Source organism: Vipera berus, assembly GCF_964194415.1.
Source record: "Vipera berus genome assembly, chromosome: 4".
NCBI classification, from domain to species: domain Eukaryota; kingdom Metazoa; phylum Chordata; class Lepidosauria; order Squamata; family Viperidae; genus Vipera; species Vipera berus.
In genome coordinates, this window is record NC_138206.1 from 98147676 (window position 1) to 98168841 (window position 21166).

At 38.7% G+C, this 21166-nt stretch overlaps 1 protein-coding gene across 1 annotated transcript in view; it reads left to right on the forward strand.

Moving 5' to 3' along the window:
- PCCA (propionyl-CoA carboxylase subunit alpha) overlaps positions 1-21166 on the forward strand; it is a gene marked incomplete at its 5' end in the record, with an annotated part of 233369 nt that overhangs the window by 38895 nt on the left and 173308 nt on the right. Inside the window, one exon of the mRNA XM_081326398.1 lies at positions 681-734. Within this exon, the coding sequence (XP_081182524.1) occupies positions 681-734 (54 nt within the window). The remainder of the gene's footprint in view (positions 1-680; positions 735-21166) is intronic.

Here is a 21166-nt window from a genome sequence, read left to right on the forward strand (position 1 = left end):
TTAATACTGATGGTATAGCCCTGAACTTGGGAGACACAACAGTTAGGAAAATGATTTGGAGAGAAAAACAGACTATATAAACTTGGTAAAATAGAGAATATTACAGACTTGAATGTTGTGGAAAATGTTATGTTGGAAGAAATGTAACAAATTATGGGGATAGTTTAATTAAGTGAAAATAAAATAGAAAACTTGTCAAATATCTATTTCTATATCTCTTTGAAGGTTATGATTTTCAACTAGGTCAATCCATATTTGGTGTATCTAGAATAATATGTTAGGTCTTCTCTATATAATTAAGTGTACACACTTAAATACAGAGTATTAAATCAGAAATGTGTGACCTGGAACTATGTCACACAGATCATGTAATGTTGGGTGACCTGCTTTATTATGTAATTTTAGGTAAATTGATACACTTTTTGCTTATTTTTTTAAATGTGCCACCTATCTATATAGGGCCTGAAAGTGCTAGATATAGTAGATGAATTGAGGGTTTTTAAAAAATGTAATTAGTGCAAATATTTCAATTAGATGTTTTGTCACAATGAATTTCAAAAGAAATGATTCAGCAGAATAAATTCCTCTTATATAAAGTAAAAGGTGAATGTACATTGTGCAATTTAAGGTTCTGCATGCCTGGCATTAGAAAACTTAATTTTGTCTTCTATTTTTTTAAGGTTCACCCAGGATATGGATTCCTTTCGGAAAATAAAGAATTTTCCAAGCGTTTGGTAAGTTTTTTTTTAAAAAAATTCATTTGTTTCCTCAGATAAATTATGTTCTACATAAGTGCAGAGTATATATTTTATTAGTGCTTTGATTTTATACATTGAAGTTGGAGATTAAAATTGCCTCTTCCCTTCCTCCCCCCCTTTCCCAGCATTTACTGGAGAGGAATGAAAGTTGAGAGGAAAGAAAGCAGATTCCCCATGAATTATGACTCTTGGGGGGGGGAGGGGGAAGCAGCTGCTATTCTGTAAAGTTTTATTTTATTTTTTTTAAAATCCAAAATATATTTATTTAAAACTTGCCATATGTGATGAAAGTTCTGCATCTTGCTTTTTTTTATCAATAGCAGTAGCAGCAACAACAAAACTAGTATGGATTAGTAAAAAAAATCATATAGTATTCATTGATCAATTTCTTCCTTTGGATTATTTTAGTTGCTTTCTATGAAACTAATTATCTAGGGACAAAAAAATCATGATGTTTGCTAATTTAGCATTGACTATCATTTGGAAATAACTACTTTTGAAAAGAAATTTTGACCCTCAGAAATCTTACAAAGATGTCTGGGTTGTTGTTGATTATATTCTGTTTAAATTTATTTTATTATAATATTGGCTCTGAACTATTATATTCAGATGGATTTAAAAATTGGTACTCATTCTCATAAATATTAATTTTTTTACAATGTTATTCATATATTTCCTAAAAAGTATCAGTTAGTCTATGTAGCTGACCAAATAATATAATTTTACGCCTACATATCTACATATAAGTTCTATTGAATTTGGATTTCATGTTATTGTTTATTTTGTTGAAGTATTTGATCAGGAGATCTGAGATAGTATAAATTATGAAGAATTAATAGTATAAGCACAGTTATATATTCATATTTATTACAAAGTAAAATCCTCCTTTCTTTCCATTTTGATTAGGAGGATAATAAGTACCAGATTATAGCTAAGAGCCAAAAAATGTGTGCTACTTTTGTATTCACTGGCTATTTGATGGTCTGCTAAGAGCTACAATTGAAATAAAAAATAGGTAATTCTCACCAAACAGTGGAAAAGATTTCTACTGACATATGAATATCTGCAGAAAATGAGTGCTATTGAATGGAAATTTTCATAAAACCAAAATAAAAGTGAATGTTTCTGTTTCCTGAAGATATGTATATCATTAAAATCATATGAACCTAAATCATTACATAATTCAGAAACAGATTGTAATATTTATCAAATAGGTTCCATTAATTAACAACTTGTTCTTTTTTGTGTGGAAGATATTGGTTAAGATTTAAATCTTGATTTAATTGTCAACAAGAAAATAAACAGTTTAATAGTGTTAGGACATGATTTAATCGATTTTCCAGTTTTGTAGTACATGCATTCCCTAAAACAAACAATTTGCTAATATGTTTTTATAACAGTATATTTTTGCAGTTAACTAGATCGTTATAAAAGGCAGTTATATTGCCTGTGAATATAAACCCAAGTCTTCCGTTTATTTTTGTGATGCTTAATTTCAGAGTGTCCAAAAGCAGTTGCCACAGCATACAGCATCTAGGCTACCAACCAATACACTATACTGGGATCATGTTATGTACACTGGATGAGGAAAATAACTCAGGGCCTTTTATAAAGTAAATATAGTTACTCCTTCCTTTATTTTTAGGAAATTAATTCACATACCTTTTGTGAGTGAATTTTTGTAAGCTGTGGTGGCGCAGTGGTTAGAATGCTATATTGCAGGCTAATTCTTCTGAGTGCCAATAGTTCGATTTTCACTGGCTCAAGGTTGACTCAGTCTTCCATCCTTCTGAGGTCTGTAAAATGAGGACCCAGATTGTTGCGGGCAATATGCTGACTCTGTAATCTGCTTAGAGAGGGCTGTAAAGCACCATGAAGCAATATATAAGTCTAAGTGCTCTTGCTATTGCTATTTTGGGCTGAGTGATCATCTGGATTAGAGCAGGGGTCCCCAGTCCCTGGACCGGTACCGGGCTGCGGCATGCCAGCAACCGGTCCAAACAAACAAGCAAAGCCCCATTCGTGGGATGCAGGCAGCACACAAAACCATGCACCCTCTAGTCTGCGTAAAAACCTCTCTCCAAGGAACTGGTCCCTGGTGCCCAAAAGATTGGAGACCTCTGGCTTAGAGTGTACAGCTTCCAGCACAGTGAGGCTTTTAATAGGCTTTCTGTGAGATGTTGAGAATTGCTCTCAAAAAATAAGACACCAGGGTTTTTAGGGGTAAAATGAGTTGTCTCAATGATCTTTGAGATTTGTCATTCATTATGCCCATTAAACTCCCCAAAATATACAAAAGACAAAGCCCCTAAAGTGTTGGTGGGAGGAAGGGGAGAGCAACAAAAAAGATCTTCCTCTGCACTCAACGTTAGAAGTAAAATTAATTTGGCTTAGTCAATGTTTATCTATTGGATCACCAAAACTTTGTTTATGTTTTGTAAAGATTGTAATGCTTCTTTATTTCTGCTATATGACGTGGCCTGTCATGGTAAGGGGCAGATTAGGGACTAAATTGCTTTTGTCTTCAGAGCAGGAGAGAACATCTTTTTCTTTGCTTGTTTCTGAATGCTAGGGGTATCAGCTGATGGTGTCTTGTAGTCTGTGAGCCCACCTTGAGACTTTTTGAATGCAGAGATCATGGCTGAAAAATTTAGCATAATTTCTAGACTCTCTTGTTCTTTATCGTCTCCTTTTTAAAATATTTTGCCAAGTAAAAGAAATCTGTAGCACGTGAAAGCTTGGTTGGTTCTAATAATGGTATTATCCAATTAGGCATTTTGAATGATTTTTCATGTAATAATAGCGTTATTACTGCTTTTTAAATATATATTTTTAAAATTTGCATTTAAACCGCTTTATATTATTTTGCAGTTCCTTTTTTTAAGCTGCAGTTTTGTGGAATGGTAGGGCAACTAAAAACAACAATTTGTATTTGTTTTTAACTATCTTGCATAATTTAGTAGCTTGGTGAGTATCTTTTATCGCTATCTTATAGCAGCAGTCTATTTATTAATTCGCTGTACCACTTTTTATAAAATATTGCAAAGTAACCTACAGAATTATTAAAGTATAAATATTAATATATACATATTTAGAAAAAGGGGTGAATGCAGAATTCATCTAATATTCAAATATGAGACATGTAAAGAGACAGGTCTTTAGTGGGTATGTAAAGCAGGGGTGGGGCAAGTTTTAGGTGTTAAGGGGCCATACCTCAATCTCTTAAAGCAGGGGTGTCAAACTACCAGCACATGGGCCAGATGCGTCATGCCAAAACCGCGCCCACCCCATTGCTGGCAATGGGAAAAAAGTCGCAATATGTCATGAGCGTCATGTGATGTTGCGAGTTTGACTCCCCTGTCCTAAAGAGTTGTGGGAAGCAATCCAGTGATGTTGCAATATACTGGAAGAAGTATGGCTGAATTTTTGTTTAGTCTCCTATAAGCAAATTACTTCCTTTAAGGCACAAAAAATTGTGAAAAAAGTTAAAATTGGGCTACTAAAAATTGCACAATTGCTCTGTAGAGTTTCACCTTATAGATACTCATTGGGATCCTCTCTGCCATAGAACACATACCTGGGGTATTTGCATTGATATTTCTGATGTGCCTGCTATATGAAGCCCACAATCCTATTCATAGCTCCCTAGCATTCAAGACTGCACTTGAATGCTAGGGAGCTATGAATAGGATTGTGGGCTTCATATAGCAGGCACATCAGAAATATCAATGCAAATATCCCAGGTATGTGTTCTATGGCAGAGAGGATCCCAATGAGTATCTATAAGGTGAAACTCTACAGTTCTTAGCACTATATAAAGTCTCATGGTGATCTTAGTGATCTAAGACATCTGTAATGGTGAGGCTATCAGTTATAACTATCAAATAGTTATTATAGCTGTAATAGATTTTTCAAGATTCCAAATTAGTTTTTATTTAAAAAATATTAAAATATAAAAGAGAAGTAAACATTCAAGAAGTCAGTGCAAAAGATCCTTTAGCTAGTGTGTAGAGCTATGTAAAGTACAATTTTTGTGTTGAAAAACTGAACATGGTTCAGTCTTTATAGTAGGGTCAAATATTTTTAGGATCAATTTTTTTTGATGATAGTTGGAAGACTTGTAGAAATCTAGCTAGTGGGAAGATCCTGGGGTAAAATGTGTATGTGTTCTAGGTCATCTTTAGTAATGCAAGTCTATGGATTACTATTGCTATGTTTAAGTAGAACTGGAAAGTGAAATTGATCCTATTTCCTGATAGTTTCCTATGAATTCAGTTAAAATATGAAAATATAATGATGGAAAATTGGAACAACCCATCTCTGTTTTTGTGGGGAAAATAGGAGGAGGAAGGAGTATTATGTATGTTTACCTTTTGACTTACCGGTACTTAAAAAGCATCATAACAGCGTCTAGTACAATAGGGGTCCTCAATCCCTGGTCCACGGTCTGCTGCCCATTGGGAACTGGGCCGTGCAAGCGGTGGGCAAGTGCTTGAAGGTCCATTTGTGTAGGTGCAGGATTAGGTTATGCATGTAAAACCAGTCCCTCCCCACTTGCCACCACCGCTGCTAGTTCACAGAGTCAGGAAAGATTGGGGATCACTGTAGTACAGAACTTATTAAACCTGTATAGGTTTAATAGGGTAATAAGTATTAGCCAGTTACTAACCATCATGCATATATATGTGTCAGAGAGAATAAAGACTACAGAAAGTCATCTGTCCCGTTATACCTTAGAATACATTTTAGAGTGAGTGACAATCCACCTGCCAATATTGTACTGTATTGTAAAGCAGCGCTTTTCAACCAGTGGTACGGGTACCACCTGTAGTACATTGGCACCTGCCAGGTGGTACGCGACCATCCTAGAAATGTAGTAGCATGGGAGTGGAATGAGCTGAACCGGTGGCAGCACTGCACAAGCCTGAGCGAGAGATCGCTGGAGCTGCAGGGCTGTCAGGGCTCAGTGGAAGCGCCAGGCTCCAGCTGGAGCTCAGTGCTGATCCTGGTGCTTCTGCTGAGCCCAGAAGAAGTGCCAATCAGCAGGAATGTTGTAGCATCTTGTGATTTACATTAAGATGCTTGGCAACTGATTCATATTTGGGACGGTCACAGTGTCCCAGGGTCATGTGAAGTGACCAAAACCTGCTGCAACCACCCAGCAGATGGGGGGAATAAATACCAAACACCCCACCCCACTCCCGCTGCCAATCCTCAACTGAAATCCTTAGAACAATGAAAACCTCGGACAGGAGGAAGAGCGCCACCGGGCGGGCAGGCAGGTGTCTTGCTCGGCTGTGGCTTGGGGGCACTTTTTTCAGTGCCATTGTAACTTTGAACAGTCACAAAGCGAACTGTTGTAAGTCAAGGACTACCTGTACTTCATCACTTTTTTCCTTTTTTTGGTCATCAAGTTTCTGACACCTTGCTAGGCGACTGCTGGTACTTGGATGTTGCCATTTCCTAAAAGTGGTACAATGGGTGAAAAGGTTGAAAAGGCCTGTCTTAATTGATGTGTCTGCAACTTGGGAAGGGTTTTGTCATTTTCCATCCAAAGATTTGTGATGGTGCTTTAATTTCCTACTTTTTCTGTTTTTTTCCTTTAGCTAGGTTAAAGGAAAGTGGGAGAGAATTCAGATGAATTCAGAATTCATTGGATTCATAAGAAGACAATTGAAGCATATGCTCTTGGGCCACATTTTGTAAGCTTTTGCAAACATCTAGCCATACTTTTCAAAAATGAGATATTGTGTATCTGGGTATTAATGTCTAGTCATCTGATGGCTATTTGGATGGAGGGAAGGTCTTGCCATACTCTGATTTTTTAATGTTTCTTCTTGGTCCACCCCCCCATGTTTTGGTTTTTTTCTTGGAGTGACAGAGAAAATAGAAAATATTTCATTGGTACAGGTAGTCCTTGAGTTATGACCACAATCTCCTCAGGGTGCCTCCGGTCAGAGAATGTCGACTGGTGGCCCCCAGGGGGAGATCCTTCTCTGTGGGCGCCCCGGAGCTATGGAACCAGTTACCGGTTGAGCTCCGGACGGCGCCCGATCTTTGCTCCTTTCGCCGCGACCTGAAAACATACTTGTTCGAGCAAGCCGGCCTGGCCTGAGGGGGGATTAGTGGGGTCTTTTTACTATTTTTATTGGGGTTTTTACCATGTATTAATTGTATTTTTAATCGGGCATGTATTTAATTATCTTTTATTTTTTGTAAATCTCTGTGTTTTATTCTTGCCCTGTACACCGCCCTGAGTCCTTCGGGAGAAGGGCGGTATAGAAATATTAATAAATTAAATTAAATTAAATTAAATTGAGCCCCAAATTTAAGTTGTAGAATGAAACATTTGTTAAGTGAATTTGCCCCATTTTATGACCTTTCTTGCCAGAGTTGTTAAGTGAATCATTAATAACATGGTTGTTAAGTGAATCTGAATTTTCCATTGACTTTGCCTGTCAGAAAGTCATAAAAGCTGATCACATGACCCTAGGATACTGCAACCATCATAAATGTGAACCAGTTGCCAAGCATCTGAATTTTGATCATGTGACCATGCTGCAATGGTTGTAAGTGTGAAAAATGGGCATAAGTCACTTTCTCCAGTGCCATTGTAACTTTGAATGGTCACTAAACAAATTGTTGGAACTCAAGGACTACCTGAATATGTATTTATAAGTATTTTAATAATTGTCCTTAAAATTTCCAAAGTAGGATAACAAATTTAAAAGTCCAATACAATAAGATAGCTGAAAGCTGTGATGCCATATAACAGCCATAAAGCATCCATAAAACAATTAGGAGGATTGAAATTAAACATAAAAATTACATTCTATTTGGGCTGAAAGGCCAGCACAGTGGATGCTAGACAAATTTTTCTAGCAAAGCATTCAGAATCGGGTTGTTACAAATTGAGTTACGGTATAATCTGCTGGTAACCTACCTCCTTAGATAGTAGAGGCATCATTGTAGAGATATTGTGCACATTGATAAAAGTAAATGGCTTAGGGCCCTAGTGGGGGAACAGCACACTGGAGGTGGTTGATCAAGTAACAGCTGATCCCATCTCCCCCACTCTGTCCCTGCCCTCCTCATGTGTCTTTAGGTTTTAATGTTAATTTTAATTATTTATGTTAAAGCCGCCCAGAATTACCCTATGGTAAGATGGGTGGCCAATACATTGAATGAATGAATGAATGAATGAATGAATGAATGAATGAATGAATGAATGAATGAATGATTCCTCGGATACACTGATTATACATTATGAAGGGCTTCAGTGATCAAAACCCAACATTTTGATTTGCAACAGTTTGGAAATAATTCAGTCGGGAAAGCATAGGTATAATGTGACTATAATGCCAAGGCCCAGTTGGTAATCTTAGAATTGCATACTGTATAGTTTTAGAGGCATAGTGCATAAAATGCATTATTGTAATCTGCAGTTTACTAGAGCAGAAGCAAGCTAGGTACTCATGAAGGTGCACTTTGTGTCCCATCCTTTTCTCACGCTGAGCTTCAGGTATCCACATGTTTTTATAAGACAGGAGGGTGTAGAGTGTTTTCAGCCCATAAAATACCTAATATCCTTTTTAAAACATTCAGAGTCCTATTTAAATTTGCACACCTTTTAGTTCATCGTCTTTAATAAGATATTCAATAGAGACAGTTCTGCATACTTGCACCAAGCGGCAGTTTTCTTTTAGGGGATATTAAAAGATAATGGAAATCTGTACACATGCAGAAACTTGAGGTGGCTTCTAAATGCCTAATACTTGAATGTCCAAGGGGCTTATACATAATAATCTGCTGCATCCGTTTGCTTTTTTAATTTGAAGAGTTCTCCCTAGTGATATTTGGGAATTGGGAGAGAAAATGCATACATTACTCCACCAAATGACCATGCTGTGCTTCTTATGTATGTTAAAAGGCTAGCACACCTCACACCATGATAATAATTAGGCTTGGAAGTAGTGCTATGTATGTCCATGTTTGTAATGCGAAGCAGCAGTAAGTGCACAGCATTCAGTGGCAAAGTAGCATTGGGGGCAGTTAGAAAAATTAGGAAGAACCCCATTAATTCATCCATTGCTTTTATATTTATGAGTTGCATCCTGAATTTAAAATTATTAATGCATAAATTTATGTCAAGATGCAATTATATGCTATCCATTTTTGCCTTTGGTAGATTGGCTGCCCCTGATGATGGATTGTATTTCAAATAGTTTACTAGGTGTAACTAAATTTTGTTGCATTGCTGCCCTTATTGGAAATACTGTGTTCTTGGAATTTATATTGACTATGTAAATATAAATAAGATATATTGGCATAATAAAATAATCACAGTGAAAAAAGAGGAACAGCTTTCCAGCTTTGGTCTTGCCTATGTATTCTGACCTGTGTCTTTTGCTTAGGCTTTGAAACGTGGAAAATATTTACCTTAGCTCAGTATTACCCCCCCCCCCACTGAATAAGAACAGATTACTTGTTAAGAAAACAAGGATTTATTTATGAAATTTACTCCCTCATCAAATGAAAGTCTAATTCTAGTAGGAGTTTTCTTGTAGTTTGCTAAGCTTCTCTCCATTCTTAAATGTAGAATGAATTGATCCATTAAATTGGCTTCCATGCAGTAACTTGTCATTTTAATGTAACATGTAGTCTTTATTTGAATAACCATTTTATTATATTAAAAAAACTGACCCTCCTTTTTATTGAAGAAAAGGAGGTGTGAAGTTGGATGCTTTGAACTTTCATAGAAAGTATTTTTTTATTCTGAAACAAATGGTTTTCCCACTACACTGTCCCAGGGCTGGCATTAGTTGGCAATTTCCCTAAATATAAAACAATGAAACAAAAGCATTTGTTCATGTTGTTGTGAAGCTATTATGTTCTATGTAGCTGCCAAATTTGGCAATTTCGCAATCATTATTTCCCCCTGGCTCATTTCCTAACAATCTGGTGGTTTTCAGGATTTGGATTGTTAAGATTGGTGACAGTATTCTTGGCCGAATTTTTAGTAATGCAGCCAGGATTCATTTTATTCTTGGATATTCATTTGTATGTCATAAAGTGACAAGTAGCACTATATGTCAATAGGATTTTTCATTTCTCTATAAATGAAGAAAATCAAACTTCTTTTATTTATGGTTTTATGACTTTTTTTTAAAAAAAAGAATTATTCCTTATACTCAAGTTACTTCAATGCAGAAGCATGGAAATATTTCCACGTGTACCTTCATTAGTTCCCTGTTTTATGTATAACTTATCAAACTGAAATGTAACTTGGAATATAGCTGGCAGAAGCATATTTGTAAATGATTTTAAATTATACAACTATTTTTCTTAACCAAGACAGATATATTTTTTATAATTGAATCTATCAGTTCTGTTTTTGACCCTGAGCCCAATTTTATAACCCTCCTGCAATTTCCATTCAGACTTCTGATACAGAGAAGTGATGAGCAGGAAGAAGGAAGAGGTTGATCCATTTATGCAACTTGGATTTAGTCCCATTCATGATTGGTTGGAGACCTTCTCAGAAGAAGCAATAGACCCTAATTCTACTTTAAATCTTGGTCAGCGCAGGCCTCTATCTTGTGAAGTGTAATAAGAAAACTATTACTTAGTTCCATTCTGATACCAAAGCGTTACATTTATCTTATGGTTTTGCAAGCTTAGAACTTATTTTTATAATATAGGAAATATATTGCCTATTTTCAAAAAGGTGAGTGGAGGATAAATATTCCCAAATATTGGAAGCTTATACAAATATACAATATTGGAAACTAATTTATAGAATTAAATGCCTAAGATAAAGTTAAAAGCTAAATTATTACATAGAAAGTAAATTTACATAATCAGAGCATAATGATTTCCAGCTGAAGCTGGAAATAGTTTCAGTAACCATCTTAATCTTCAGAAATGCTTATATACAAATCACATCTATAGCTCTAAAGTTTGAAGAACTTAAATACTTCAGTCCCCCCATTTAACTCATGTCTTTTTGGTGTCTTTTATAAAGTACATTTAAATTTGAAGACTCAGATTAAAATACTATGTTCAAAAATCTTTAAATTGTCTTTGTCCTGTTTCCTTTGAAGAGGAAGGTAAGTACACAATAACTTCAGACAAGATAATTATATAGCCAACAAAAGAAGACGACATATTTTATTCAGCGGGTTGTCTTTAGGATTTGATAATGCAGCCAACTGCTATTTTATTTGCAAATGCAATTTTGCACATACTTATTTGGAAATAAGCTTGATTGAATGTAGTGAAGCTTACTTGTGAGCAGAGATATGTTGTTACAGAATTGGGGATTATAGAGACATTGCTTTATAGTTGTTCCAGTCTTTCAAAAGCGTGCCATTCCAGTTGGTGCTTTTGGGATAAGAGAGGATTGACTTATTGATTGACTGATAGTAGATTTATATCCCACTTTTATTTTGTGTAACTCTAGCCAACCTACTTAATGTTGCTGATTTTTTCCCCTTCCTGTAACAACAACCTAAGAGACGGATAGAGTTCTTGGGCAGATCTGTGATAGAGGCCCTAGAGACTCTATCTTATTTAACATTTATGTGAAGCTGCTTGGGAAAGTAATTTGTTGGTTTGAGTTAGATATCAATATGCTGATAGTACCAGTTTTACTCTCTTTCATCATGCCAAGGAGGTGCTCATCTCCGTTTCAAAGCCGAAAAGCCAGCGTTTGTCCGAGGACGTCTCCGTGGTCATGTGGCCGGCATGACTAGACGCCAAAAGCGCACGGAACGCTGTTACCTTCCCACCGTAGTGGTCCCTATTTTTCTACTTGCATTTTTACGTGCTTTTGAACTGCTAGGTTGGCAGAAGCTGGGACGAGTAACAGGCGCTCACTCTGTTACATGGCACTCGGGATTTGACCCGCCAAACTGCCGACCATATGATTGACAAGCTCAGCATCCTAACCCACTGAGCCACCGCGTCCCTAGAAGAGTGTTAGGCCTGCTCTAATTTGTCTGCTAGTTGCATTGTTTCATGGATCAAGTAATGTTCAACAACAATGATCTATGCTCTTGTCATCTCTCAGACTATTGTATTTTACTTTATGTCCAGCTGCCCTAGATAAACCCAAATCTGGCATAGAATTCAACGGTGTGCATTAGTTAGAATGTGTCTATATAGGTTCAGCAGAATAATGCCTATTCGACAGAGGCTGCATTGGTTCCTGGTAGGGTTCAAACTAATGGTGATTTTTTTTATCAAGCCTCTTACGGCTTGTTTCCTTGTTTCTGGACGGCGGCCCCCAGGGGGAGGGCCTTCTCTGTGGGCGCTCCGGCTTTATGGAACCAGCTGCCGGTTGAGCTCCGGACGGCACCAGACCTTCGCTCCTTCCGACGCGGTCTGAAGACCCACTTATTCGAACAAGCTGGCCTGGCCTGATGGGGGGATTTTAGGGTTTTTAATGGGTTTTTATACTGTATTGTTTTACTGGGCGATTATTTAATTCTCTTTTTAATTTTTGTATTTGCTATTTATATGTGCTCTGTTCACCGCCCTGAGTCCCTCGGGAGAAGGGCGGTATATAAATTTAATAAATAATAATAATAATAATAATAATAATAATAATAATAATAATAATAATAATAATAATAATAATAATATCCATTCCACATTCTATAGCCAAAACAGAAGGTGGCCAAATCCCATTCCTTACGAGATCAAGAGAGTTGGGGCATCCCCCTTGCTCCACAACAGCTTGGTGCCTTCGATCAACTTTGCTTTCCTTTTACCCTTCAGAAATGGTGAAAACAGACCTTTTCTATACAGAGAGGAAGACTTTTAATTTGGGGAACAGCAACTAACATGTTTTTCTATTTTTGTTTCTTATGTTGTGTTTTAATGTTATAATACCGTGTTTCCCCGAAAGTAAGACCTAGCCTGAAGGTAAGCCCCAGCTTGATTTTTTGGGATAGGCCTAATATAAGCCCTACTGCAAAATAAGCCCTAGTTTTGGGGCAAGGTGCACTCCTAAAAATCAAGCTAGGTCAGGGGTGTAGGGTGTGGAGCTGCCCCACAGGCCCTGCACCTGATTATCTTACTGGTAGGACAGCCACAACCAGGTCCTCCCATGCTCTGACACTTGTCGCACCGCGTGGTTTATCATGTTGGTGTGGCTGCTTGTGGCAGGAAAGGCCGCACAGTGCTTTGGGCTGTTGCTGCTGCTTGGAGCAGGAGACTACATGTTGCTTCATGCTGGTGCTTGCTGCTTGCAGCAGGAAGCCACACAGCGCTTCGGGCCATTTCCACTGCTTGTGGCAGCCACCGGCCCAAAATACTGCACGGCCTCCTGCTGCAAGCGGTGGCAACAGCCTGAAGCGCCGTGTGGCCTCCTGCCACGAGCAGCGGAAACAGCATGAAGCACCATGCGGCCTCCTGCCATGATCAGTGGAAATGGCCCACAGCACATTGCGGCTTCTTGCCGCAAGTAGCGGCAACGGCATGAAGCACCATGCAGCCTCCTCCTGTGAGCAGCAGCCACAAGTGGCAGCAAGCGGCCACTGAAGAAGTCAAGCAGCGGCATGACAGATGTCTGGGCATGGGAGGACGGGCTGCATGGTCCCAAGGTAAGTCATCTTTTGAAAATAAGACCTAGTGCCTCTTTTGGAGGGAATATATATATATATATATATATATATATATATAAGACCCGGTCTTATTTTGGGGGAAACACAGTATTATAATCCACCTAGAGTCTGATGAGCAGTCATTATATGTATTACTGGAATAAATAAAAAGCTGCTGTGTGGAATTTCTTGATATAGGCTGAATTGTATTTTTCAGCACACATAGGGTTAAATGAAAAGGTTATAGTAATCTAGTATGCAGTTTCCCTTTTTACTGCACTCATTAGCAGTGGCAAGTCCAAGCTGCAGTCTGTGTCAGTAATTTACATTTCATTGCTAAGTGACTGTTCTTGTTCAAGGGCTTTTTCTAAGGCTGTTGAACATACTTGTATTGAGAATAAACAGAGTAGAAGAATTGAAAGCCAAATACCCTGCCAGGCTTTTCAGTAGGTCCCGAAGTTTCCAATAGATCACTGATTAGTGTTGCATGGAGCATTATGAGAATAAAAAGATAAGGCCTATAAAATTATGACAGGTGGGATATCCTATTTTAAATCTCCTGTTGTTACTACTTTTACAGCCATCCTCCTTAACTTTCCTCTCCTAATCATTCTCTTACTGTAGAACTCCAGCTTATTGAAGACAAAGCAAGAACACGGAGCAATGTCTACTAGGCAGCTTCTCTCTACTTACCCCCCCCCCCGCCGCCGCCTTTAAGAAAAGTTTGTTATGAGGATTGAAGAAACAAAAGACATAATAAGCTTTGCAGCTCCCTGGGATCAAATTTTAAAGTTTAGAGATCCCGCAAGTTTTTTGCTCTGGGTTTTGATTCTTCAGTTTGGCCTGATGGTGCTTGTGGTAGCATGTTTTATTTGACAGCATATATATCATGTAGAAGACAAATGGCATGAACTGGAAGAATATAGTGTTGACAGGGTATATGATATTTATAAGGGACGCGGTGGCTCAGTGGGTTAGGACGCTGAGCTTGTCGATCAGATGGTCGGCAGTTTGGCGGGTCGAATCCCGAGTGCCGCGTAACAGAGTGAGCGCCTGTTACTCGTCCCAGCTTCTGCCCACCTAGCAGTTCGAAAGCACGTAAAAAAAAAAATGCAAGTAGAAAAATAGGGACCACTACGGTGGGAAGGTAACAGCGTTCCGTGCGCCTTTGGCATCCAGTCATGCTGGCCACATGACCACGGAGACGTCCTCGGACAAGCGCTGGCTCTTCGGCTTTGAAACGGAGATGAGCACCGGCCCCTAGAGTCGGAAACGACTAGCACGCATGTGCGGGGGAACCTTTACCTTTACCTTTATGATATTTATGATCTGAGTATGCCTATCTAGGCATTACTGTTTGTGACAATCATTGGCACAGCTTTATTATTTTTTAATTGATCTGAACAACACAGAAGTTTCTTTGGGTTTTTTTTCTTAGCTATACATATGTTGCTTTTATTTTTTTAAATAAGCCACCAAGAGTCATTTTGGAGTCAAGCAACTTTGAAATTGAAGCAGTGAATAAAAATAAAGTACTGAATTAGCACAAAATTAATAATTTTTATAAATATTGTTTTTTAAATATGGCTTTGTCTTTCTTTTTCATATGTTTGCATAAGCTAGATATGTTTCCCTGATACAGTCTGAAAATATCAAATTAACTATCTTTTATTGACAACATACATCAATATTGAAATAATAAATAAAACATAGCGGTATTGTTACTGCTGCATTAGAAAATCATTGAACAGCCTGAAATATCTTTCTTTTAGTATATTATTAGAAAACACAACTAATGCGTTATATTATTTGAAATAACTTTCTTAGAAATTTCAATCCTTTCAGGTTTTACAGAATTGATGCATGAATTGACTTGGGTCCCTTTGCGAGTTGTGTCAGTGCCTTGTCTTCATTTTGCATTTCCAAAGAAGAATAAGAAAATACAGCATTTTACCTGCTTTATGTTGTCTTTTAATATTCTAACAATTTTATCAGAAAGTTCCATCAGTTTTTTATTAAAATTGAACAGAGTAACCCTACAAAAGTGAGCCAGTGCTTTCACTACTCTATTTAGACCTGTGGATCTGTATTAGAACTGATGCACTGCTGTTGTCTCTTGGCTCAACAAGAGGTCCTTGTCAGGCACGAAAGATCAGCTCCACACGTGAATACTCACACAACTGACCTTGGTCATCTCTTCTGTTGAGTTGTCTGAATTAGGGAGGCTATTATTTTTTCATATGTTGGACAATGGTGACTTTGAAATAAACTTTGTGTCTTTCATCATCTCATTTCAATTTCTTTAAAATCTGGCTATGAGAGTATACTATTTCCTTGCATATAATGGGAATTGGCTTCAGACTTTGAACAATCATACCCCATGAGTTGTTCCTTTATTTAAATCCTCCTTTAATTTTGGTATCGTCTGATATATTGTATTAATTGATATTCACTACACAGGTTAATTTCTCAAAATTACACATATTAAACACTTCTGAGTTTTTGTTTAATGTCTAAAGTACTGTAAAACTGTCAACATCCAGCTTGAGAATCCAAATAAATCACCAAGATCATTTCATTCCAAAATTCTTACTGTTTATTGAATACATATCATAGTAGCGTTGAAGCAAAATTCTCTCTGAGGTTCCCAGAGGTTCCCAGACACAACATCAAAGAATTAAACAATAGTCTCTTCGCCCAATGGATTGATATGGTGAAGGGGGTGCCCATTATCTATAAATATTTATTGAATGCAAAAGTATGTCATTGTGACAGTTTATGTCATGTATGATGATGTGCAAATACTGCCAATGACTTCATTTACTTCAATTTAAGCAATTTGAATGGCAATTCTACACATGCTACACAAATTATGTCATTTGCACAATTGATGTTTAATAATGTCATCAGGCAAACAATGTATAACACTGTAAATTTGATTTATTACATGTGTAGTCTGTTGCATTAAATCAAGCTTTTGCAGTAATGATTTCAGGTGATGCATTGACTCCAACATCAGGACTAGAATATTCAAACTAACATTTTTTAAATTACTGTCTTTAAATGTAGCATAACAGCCTGTAGTAATTTCCTCAAAGTCTGATCAATTGTGTCACTTCCTATTTATCTACAGCGGTGGTTCAAAAAAGTCTTAGTGATACCTGCTGCGCTTCAGAGTACTTTTTGAAGCAAACTTTGCTTTCTCGTCAAAATCATTCTGAAGTTTTGACCACTTTAGCCACTCTCATTTAAGTATCTTTTGTATTTGAAATATTAATTATTCACCTCTGTAAGTTTTGTAGACCATAATGAATGGGAACTTCTTGATTATAGTTCATGATCATATCAAAGACTCGTGTTTTTGGAAAACTTCTCTCTTTTTACTAATAACCTGCAGAAGTTAATACTGTATCCTCAGATTAATTAGGCATCTAGAAGGAAACAGGAATTCTGCCAATGCACCTTTCCACTGCTACTGAATGATAATAAAACCGCTTTCAGCAGGCCAGTTTGGTATAGTGGTGAAGGCACCAGAATAGATAGCTGTGAGTTCAGGTCCTGCTTTGCCCATTAAGCCATCTGGGTGATTTGGAGCTAGTCACACTTACTCAGTCTTGGAAAGAAGACAATGGCAAACCACTCCCACAAAATCTTGCCAGGAAAACTGCAGGGATTTGTCCAGATAAATACCAAGAGTCAATATTGACTTGAAGGCACCAAAAAACAAAACAAAAATTACAAGATAACTACCAAATAAGCAACTTTCAATTACCTGTATGATTAAAACATCCCTGCCCGTTAGCTTAAAATGTAAAATGACTTGACCCCCATTATTAGTGCAATTTTACTGCTGACATGTGTAACTACAATAATCTGTATACTGCTACCAATATGATACCATTTCAGTTAAAATGTGTTGTCATGCAATTTCCTTTTATTTTGTGATAATTTAAAGAAAAAGCAGCTTTGATATTTGATCAGGCTATTATAGGACTTATAAAAAGAATCTTCTGCAATGGTATAGAATGCTATAGAAATAACTTTGCATTGTTTTATCACAATGATATTTTTATGAAATTGTGGAGTATTTTTTGAATGTATTCAATCTAGTTATCTGGAGCAGGAAAATAACTGAAGGTCCATCAAGATAAATAAAGGCAAGAAAAGAGCATCTGATTAATACAGTACACTGACTACTTAATCAGTTTAAGCATCTTAATTTGACAAGTCATGGGAGATTTTGTCAAATATAGAGATTGCAAAGTAGCTTGCTGCATCGTTTTGATCACAGGATGTGTTAAATTATCAGAAATAGATTATAGACAGATAGTTATTATGCTTTCACCTAAATAATAAGAGTGAGATACAGATAGAAAACTTTTCTGGCTGAAAATGAATTCCAAAGGTAAAACAATTCTGAAAAAAAGAAAAAGGAGCCAGAAGGCATAATTAAAATACTTGCATTACTGGAAGAGGGAGACAAATTATTTCATTTTTTCTACCTTGGAGCTAAGGATTTTCTTATGCTATGTCACTGTGCAAATCTAATCTTGATTTTCTTATTTTAGACAAATTGAAAAGGTAAAGGTAAAGGTTCCCCCCACACATGCGTGCTAGTCGTTTCCGACACTAGGGGCCGGTGCTCATCTCCGTTTCATAGCCGAAGAGCCAGCGTTTGTCCGAGGACGTCTGCGTGGTCATGTGGCCGGCATGACTAGACGCCAAAGGCGCACGGAATGCTGTAACCTTCCCACCGTAGTGGTCCCTACTTTTCTACTTGCATTTTTACGTGCTTTCGAACTGCTAGGTTGGCAGAAGCTGGGACAAGTAACAGGCGCTCACTCTGTTACGCGGCACTTGGGATTCGACCCGCCAAACTGCCGACCTTCTGATTGACAAGCTCAGGTCCGCCATATAAGTTACTTTGCTATTTATTAAATTTATTTGCTGCCCATCTTGTCGTCAGGCGACTCTGGATGGCTTACAACATTAAAACAGTAAAAACAGTAAAACCATCATGCACACAGACACAGACACACACACACAGACACAGACACACACACACGCACACACACTATACAAATTATGATTAAAAGATGGGGGGGAAGGGAGCAGGATGCCAGAGGAGAGGTAAGATCTACTATTGGTCCATCAACCACGTTCAGGATGATAGTCCTCCATTGGGGCCCCAGGCCATCTGGCAGAGCCAAGTCTACAGGCCCTCACAGAAGGTCCGGAGGGTGGGGGCAGGCTATAATCCCTGTAAAGTTTAAAATCAAAGTAATTAAATTCCAAGACCAATAAATAAAAATACTCAAATATTTTTATGAAATCAGTTATTCCATAATAAGTAGTCGGTAATGAGAAACACTTAAATCATATTTACAATTCCTTGAATTTTCTGCAAAAGAAGTAGAAGCATGACTGGCTAATATCAATTACAGTGGTGCTTAAAAGTTAGTCAGTGCTTTTGAGTTTTCAGTATTCTGCATAAATATGACCTAAAATATGATCTGTTCTCCATACAAGTCCTGAAATTGGATAATGAAAACCCAATTAAATGCGTCAAAACATATTTGTCGATTTATTTATTGAGGAAAATGATCCCAAACTACATATTGGTGACTGGCAAAAGAATGTGAACCTCTACTATATGGAATGGGACAACTCAGGGCAGCCAGCTGAGGGCGGCCAGCTATGGATGCCCTCCTTGCCACTGCCAGGTTGCCTTTGCCAACTTACTGCTGTGGGCCATTTGCTGCAGGTACAGCTTGCTGCGGGTGTCCAGATGGAGAGCTAGGGTGGGTCAGAAAGCCCAGTTAAGCCAACTTGGTTTGGGATCCAGGCTTTCTAATTTTACCACCTCCTTTCTTATTTCTCCTGGCACTTTCGGAGCTCCTCTTTGTTGGGCAGGGGTGGGGTTTGCAACAAACTAGTGAACCCCCCTTTGAAAAGCTCTGCAAGCCAGGAAAAAGAGAGAGGAAAAGAAGCAAATTGCCCAGCAAAGGAGCAGGAGCTGGTTACTTTTCTACTTCCCACGTGCTCAGACAGTTGACCCACAGACTGTCATGGCCCCATTGGATCCCGGTTCAGAGGAAGAGGAGGAGGAGGAGGAGGAGATGGAATCAGGATCATCTGATGGGGATGGCATGTTTCCCCTGGAATGTTGGAGAGTCCAGAGGTCGAGGATAATTCTGTCCCAGGCCTCTCCGGCATTGGGGGAGGTGGTCGACCAGACGGGGATCTGCCTGCCTTCAGAAACACAGGAGGATTGGCTGCAGACAGGCAGTGGGGATGAGAAGCAGCAGATTCCCTCTAATGAGGAACAGCTGCCTCCCCCACTCAGTTCAGGGCATAGAGAGTGGAGCGGAGACAAGCTCAAAGGAGGTCTGTGAGTCTGCTGATGAGCAGGCCACCCTGCCCCTCCTAACAAGGGACCCTGGACAAATTGATTTAATCAGAGGGTATATTCCTTGGGAACAACTGTTTTGCTTTGGCATGCACTTCCCCGGCCTTGGAAAAACACTGCTTTGGATCGTGTTTTTGAATTCGTGAATTCTGAATCTTGCTTGTGGACTCTCAACCTTGCCTTGTGGACCTTGACCCTTGTTTTATGACTTGTGGACCTTGCCTTGTGGACTTGCATCTTCTTTCTGTACTACGCACTTCCTGCCTTGTGAATTGGCTTTGGTGACTATTGACTTTTAGTTTGTATGACTGTGTTGGCACTGACTGTGGGTGGTTGCCTTTGGGAAGGTTGGGGTGGAGCTTTACCAGCCATTATGAGGCCATTCACCATGGGATAGCAGAACAATAAAGGACTTAATTGAAACCTGCATCTGTTTAGGCAACCTGGGTCATAACAGTTCTCGACCCGCAACTCCACCCCACCCCGTCATTTGAAAAGGGCTTTGGTTGCAGCCAAACAGAATGGAGCTCCTTGCCGATAATGCTCAACTAGCTCAACAAGTTCTTCACAATCTGCCCAATTGCAGGCTGCTGGTCCAACCGGCCTTGCTTTAAATGCCCTGTGGCAGTGCCAGATAAGTTTGATGGGACTCAAACAAACAAACAAACAAACAAACAAACAAACAAACAAACAAACAAACAAACAAACAAACAGCCTTTATTGAAGCCTGCATCTGCCTAGGTGACCTGGGTCATAATACAGACCTACATAGGGGTTAAATGTCTCTTGAAAGTTGCTTCTCATTTTCCATGGGGAATTCTCAGTTTGTCCTCTGTTGCATTTTTCTCTCTCTCCCCTCTATTTCCCCCCTCCTTTTACTTTGCTTGGTTCCTCCCACCTCTTCTCAGTGAGTTGTTGGGGAAAGGAGAGAAAGAGAGAGAGACAGGTTGGGGAACATTGGCCAACTGTGCCAGGGAGCAAAAAACCGAGGGTGTCCTGTTTTGCAGCAGCAGCCACAGATATTTTGGCATACCTTTATTTACTCACTCTTGGAGAGGAGATTTCCCCCCTCCTTCCCCCCCCCCTTTCTGAGCGCTTTGTAAGCACCATGTACCTACGAGCAGCTGCAGGCTTTCTACTAAAAACTTTGATATTGCTTTGGCTTGAGCTGAATCTGCCCCTGGCTGCCAGTCTTCTGCCATTGTGCACTCTTCCCACTCATTCACCTGCCTGCCCACCCGGCTCTCCTCACTTGCTCGCCCGCCGACCCACCCACTCTCCATCTGCAGCAAATTGCCCATGTTGACTTGTCCTGCAATGACCTGGTGGCAATCAGTTGGCAGAGGTGACTTGGTGTTGGTGAGGAGGCCACCCACAGCTGGCCATGCCAA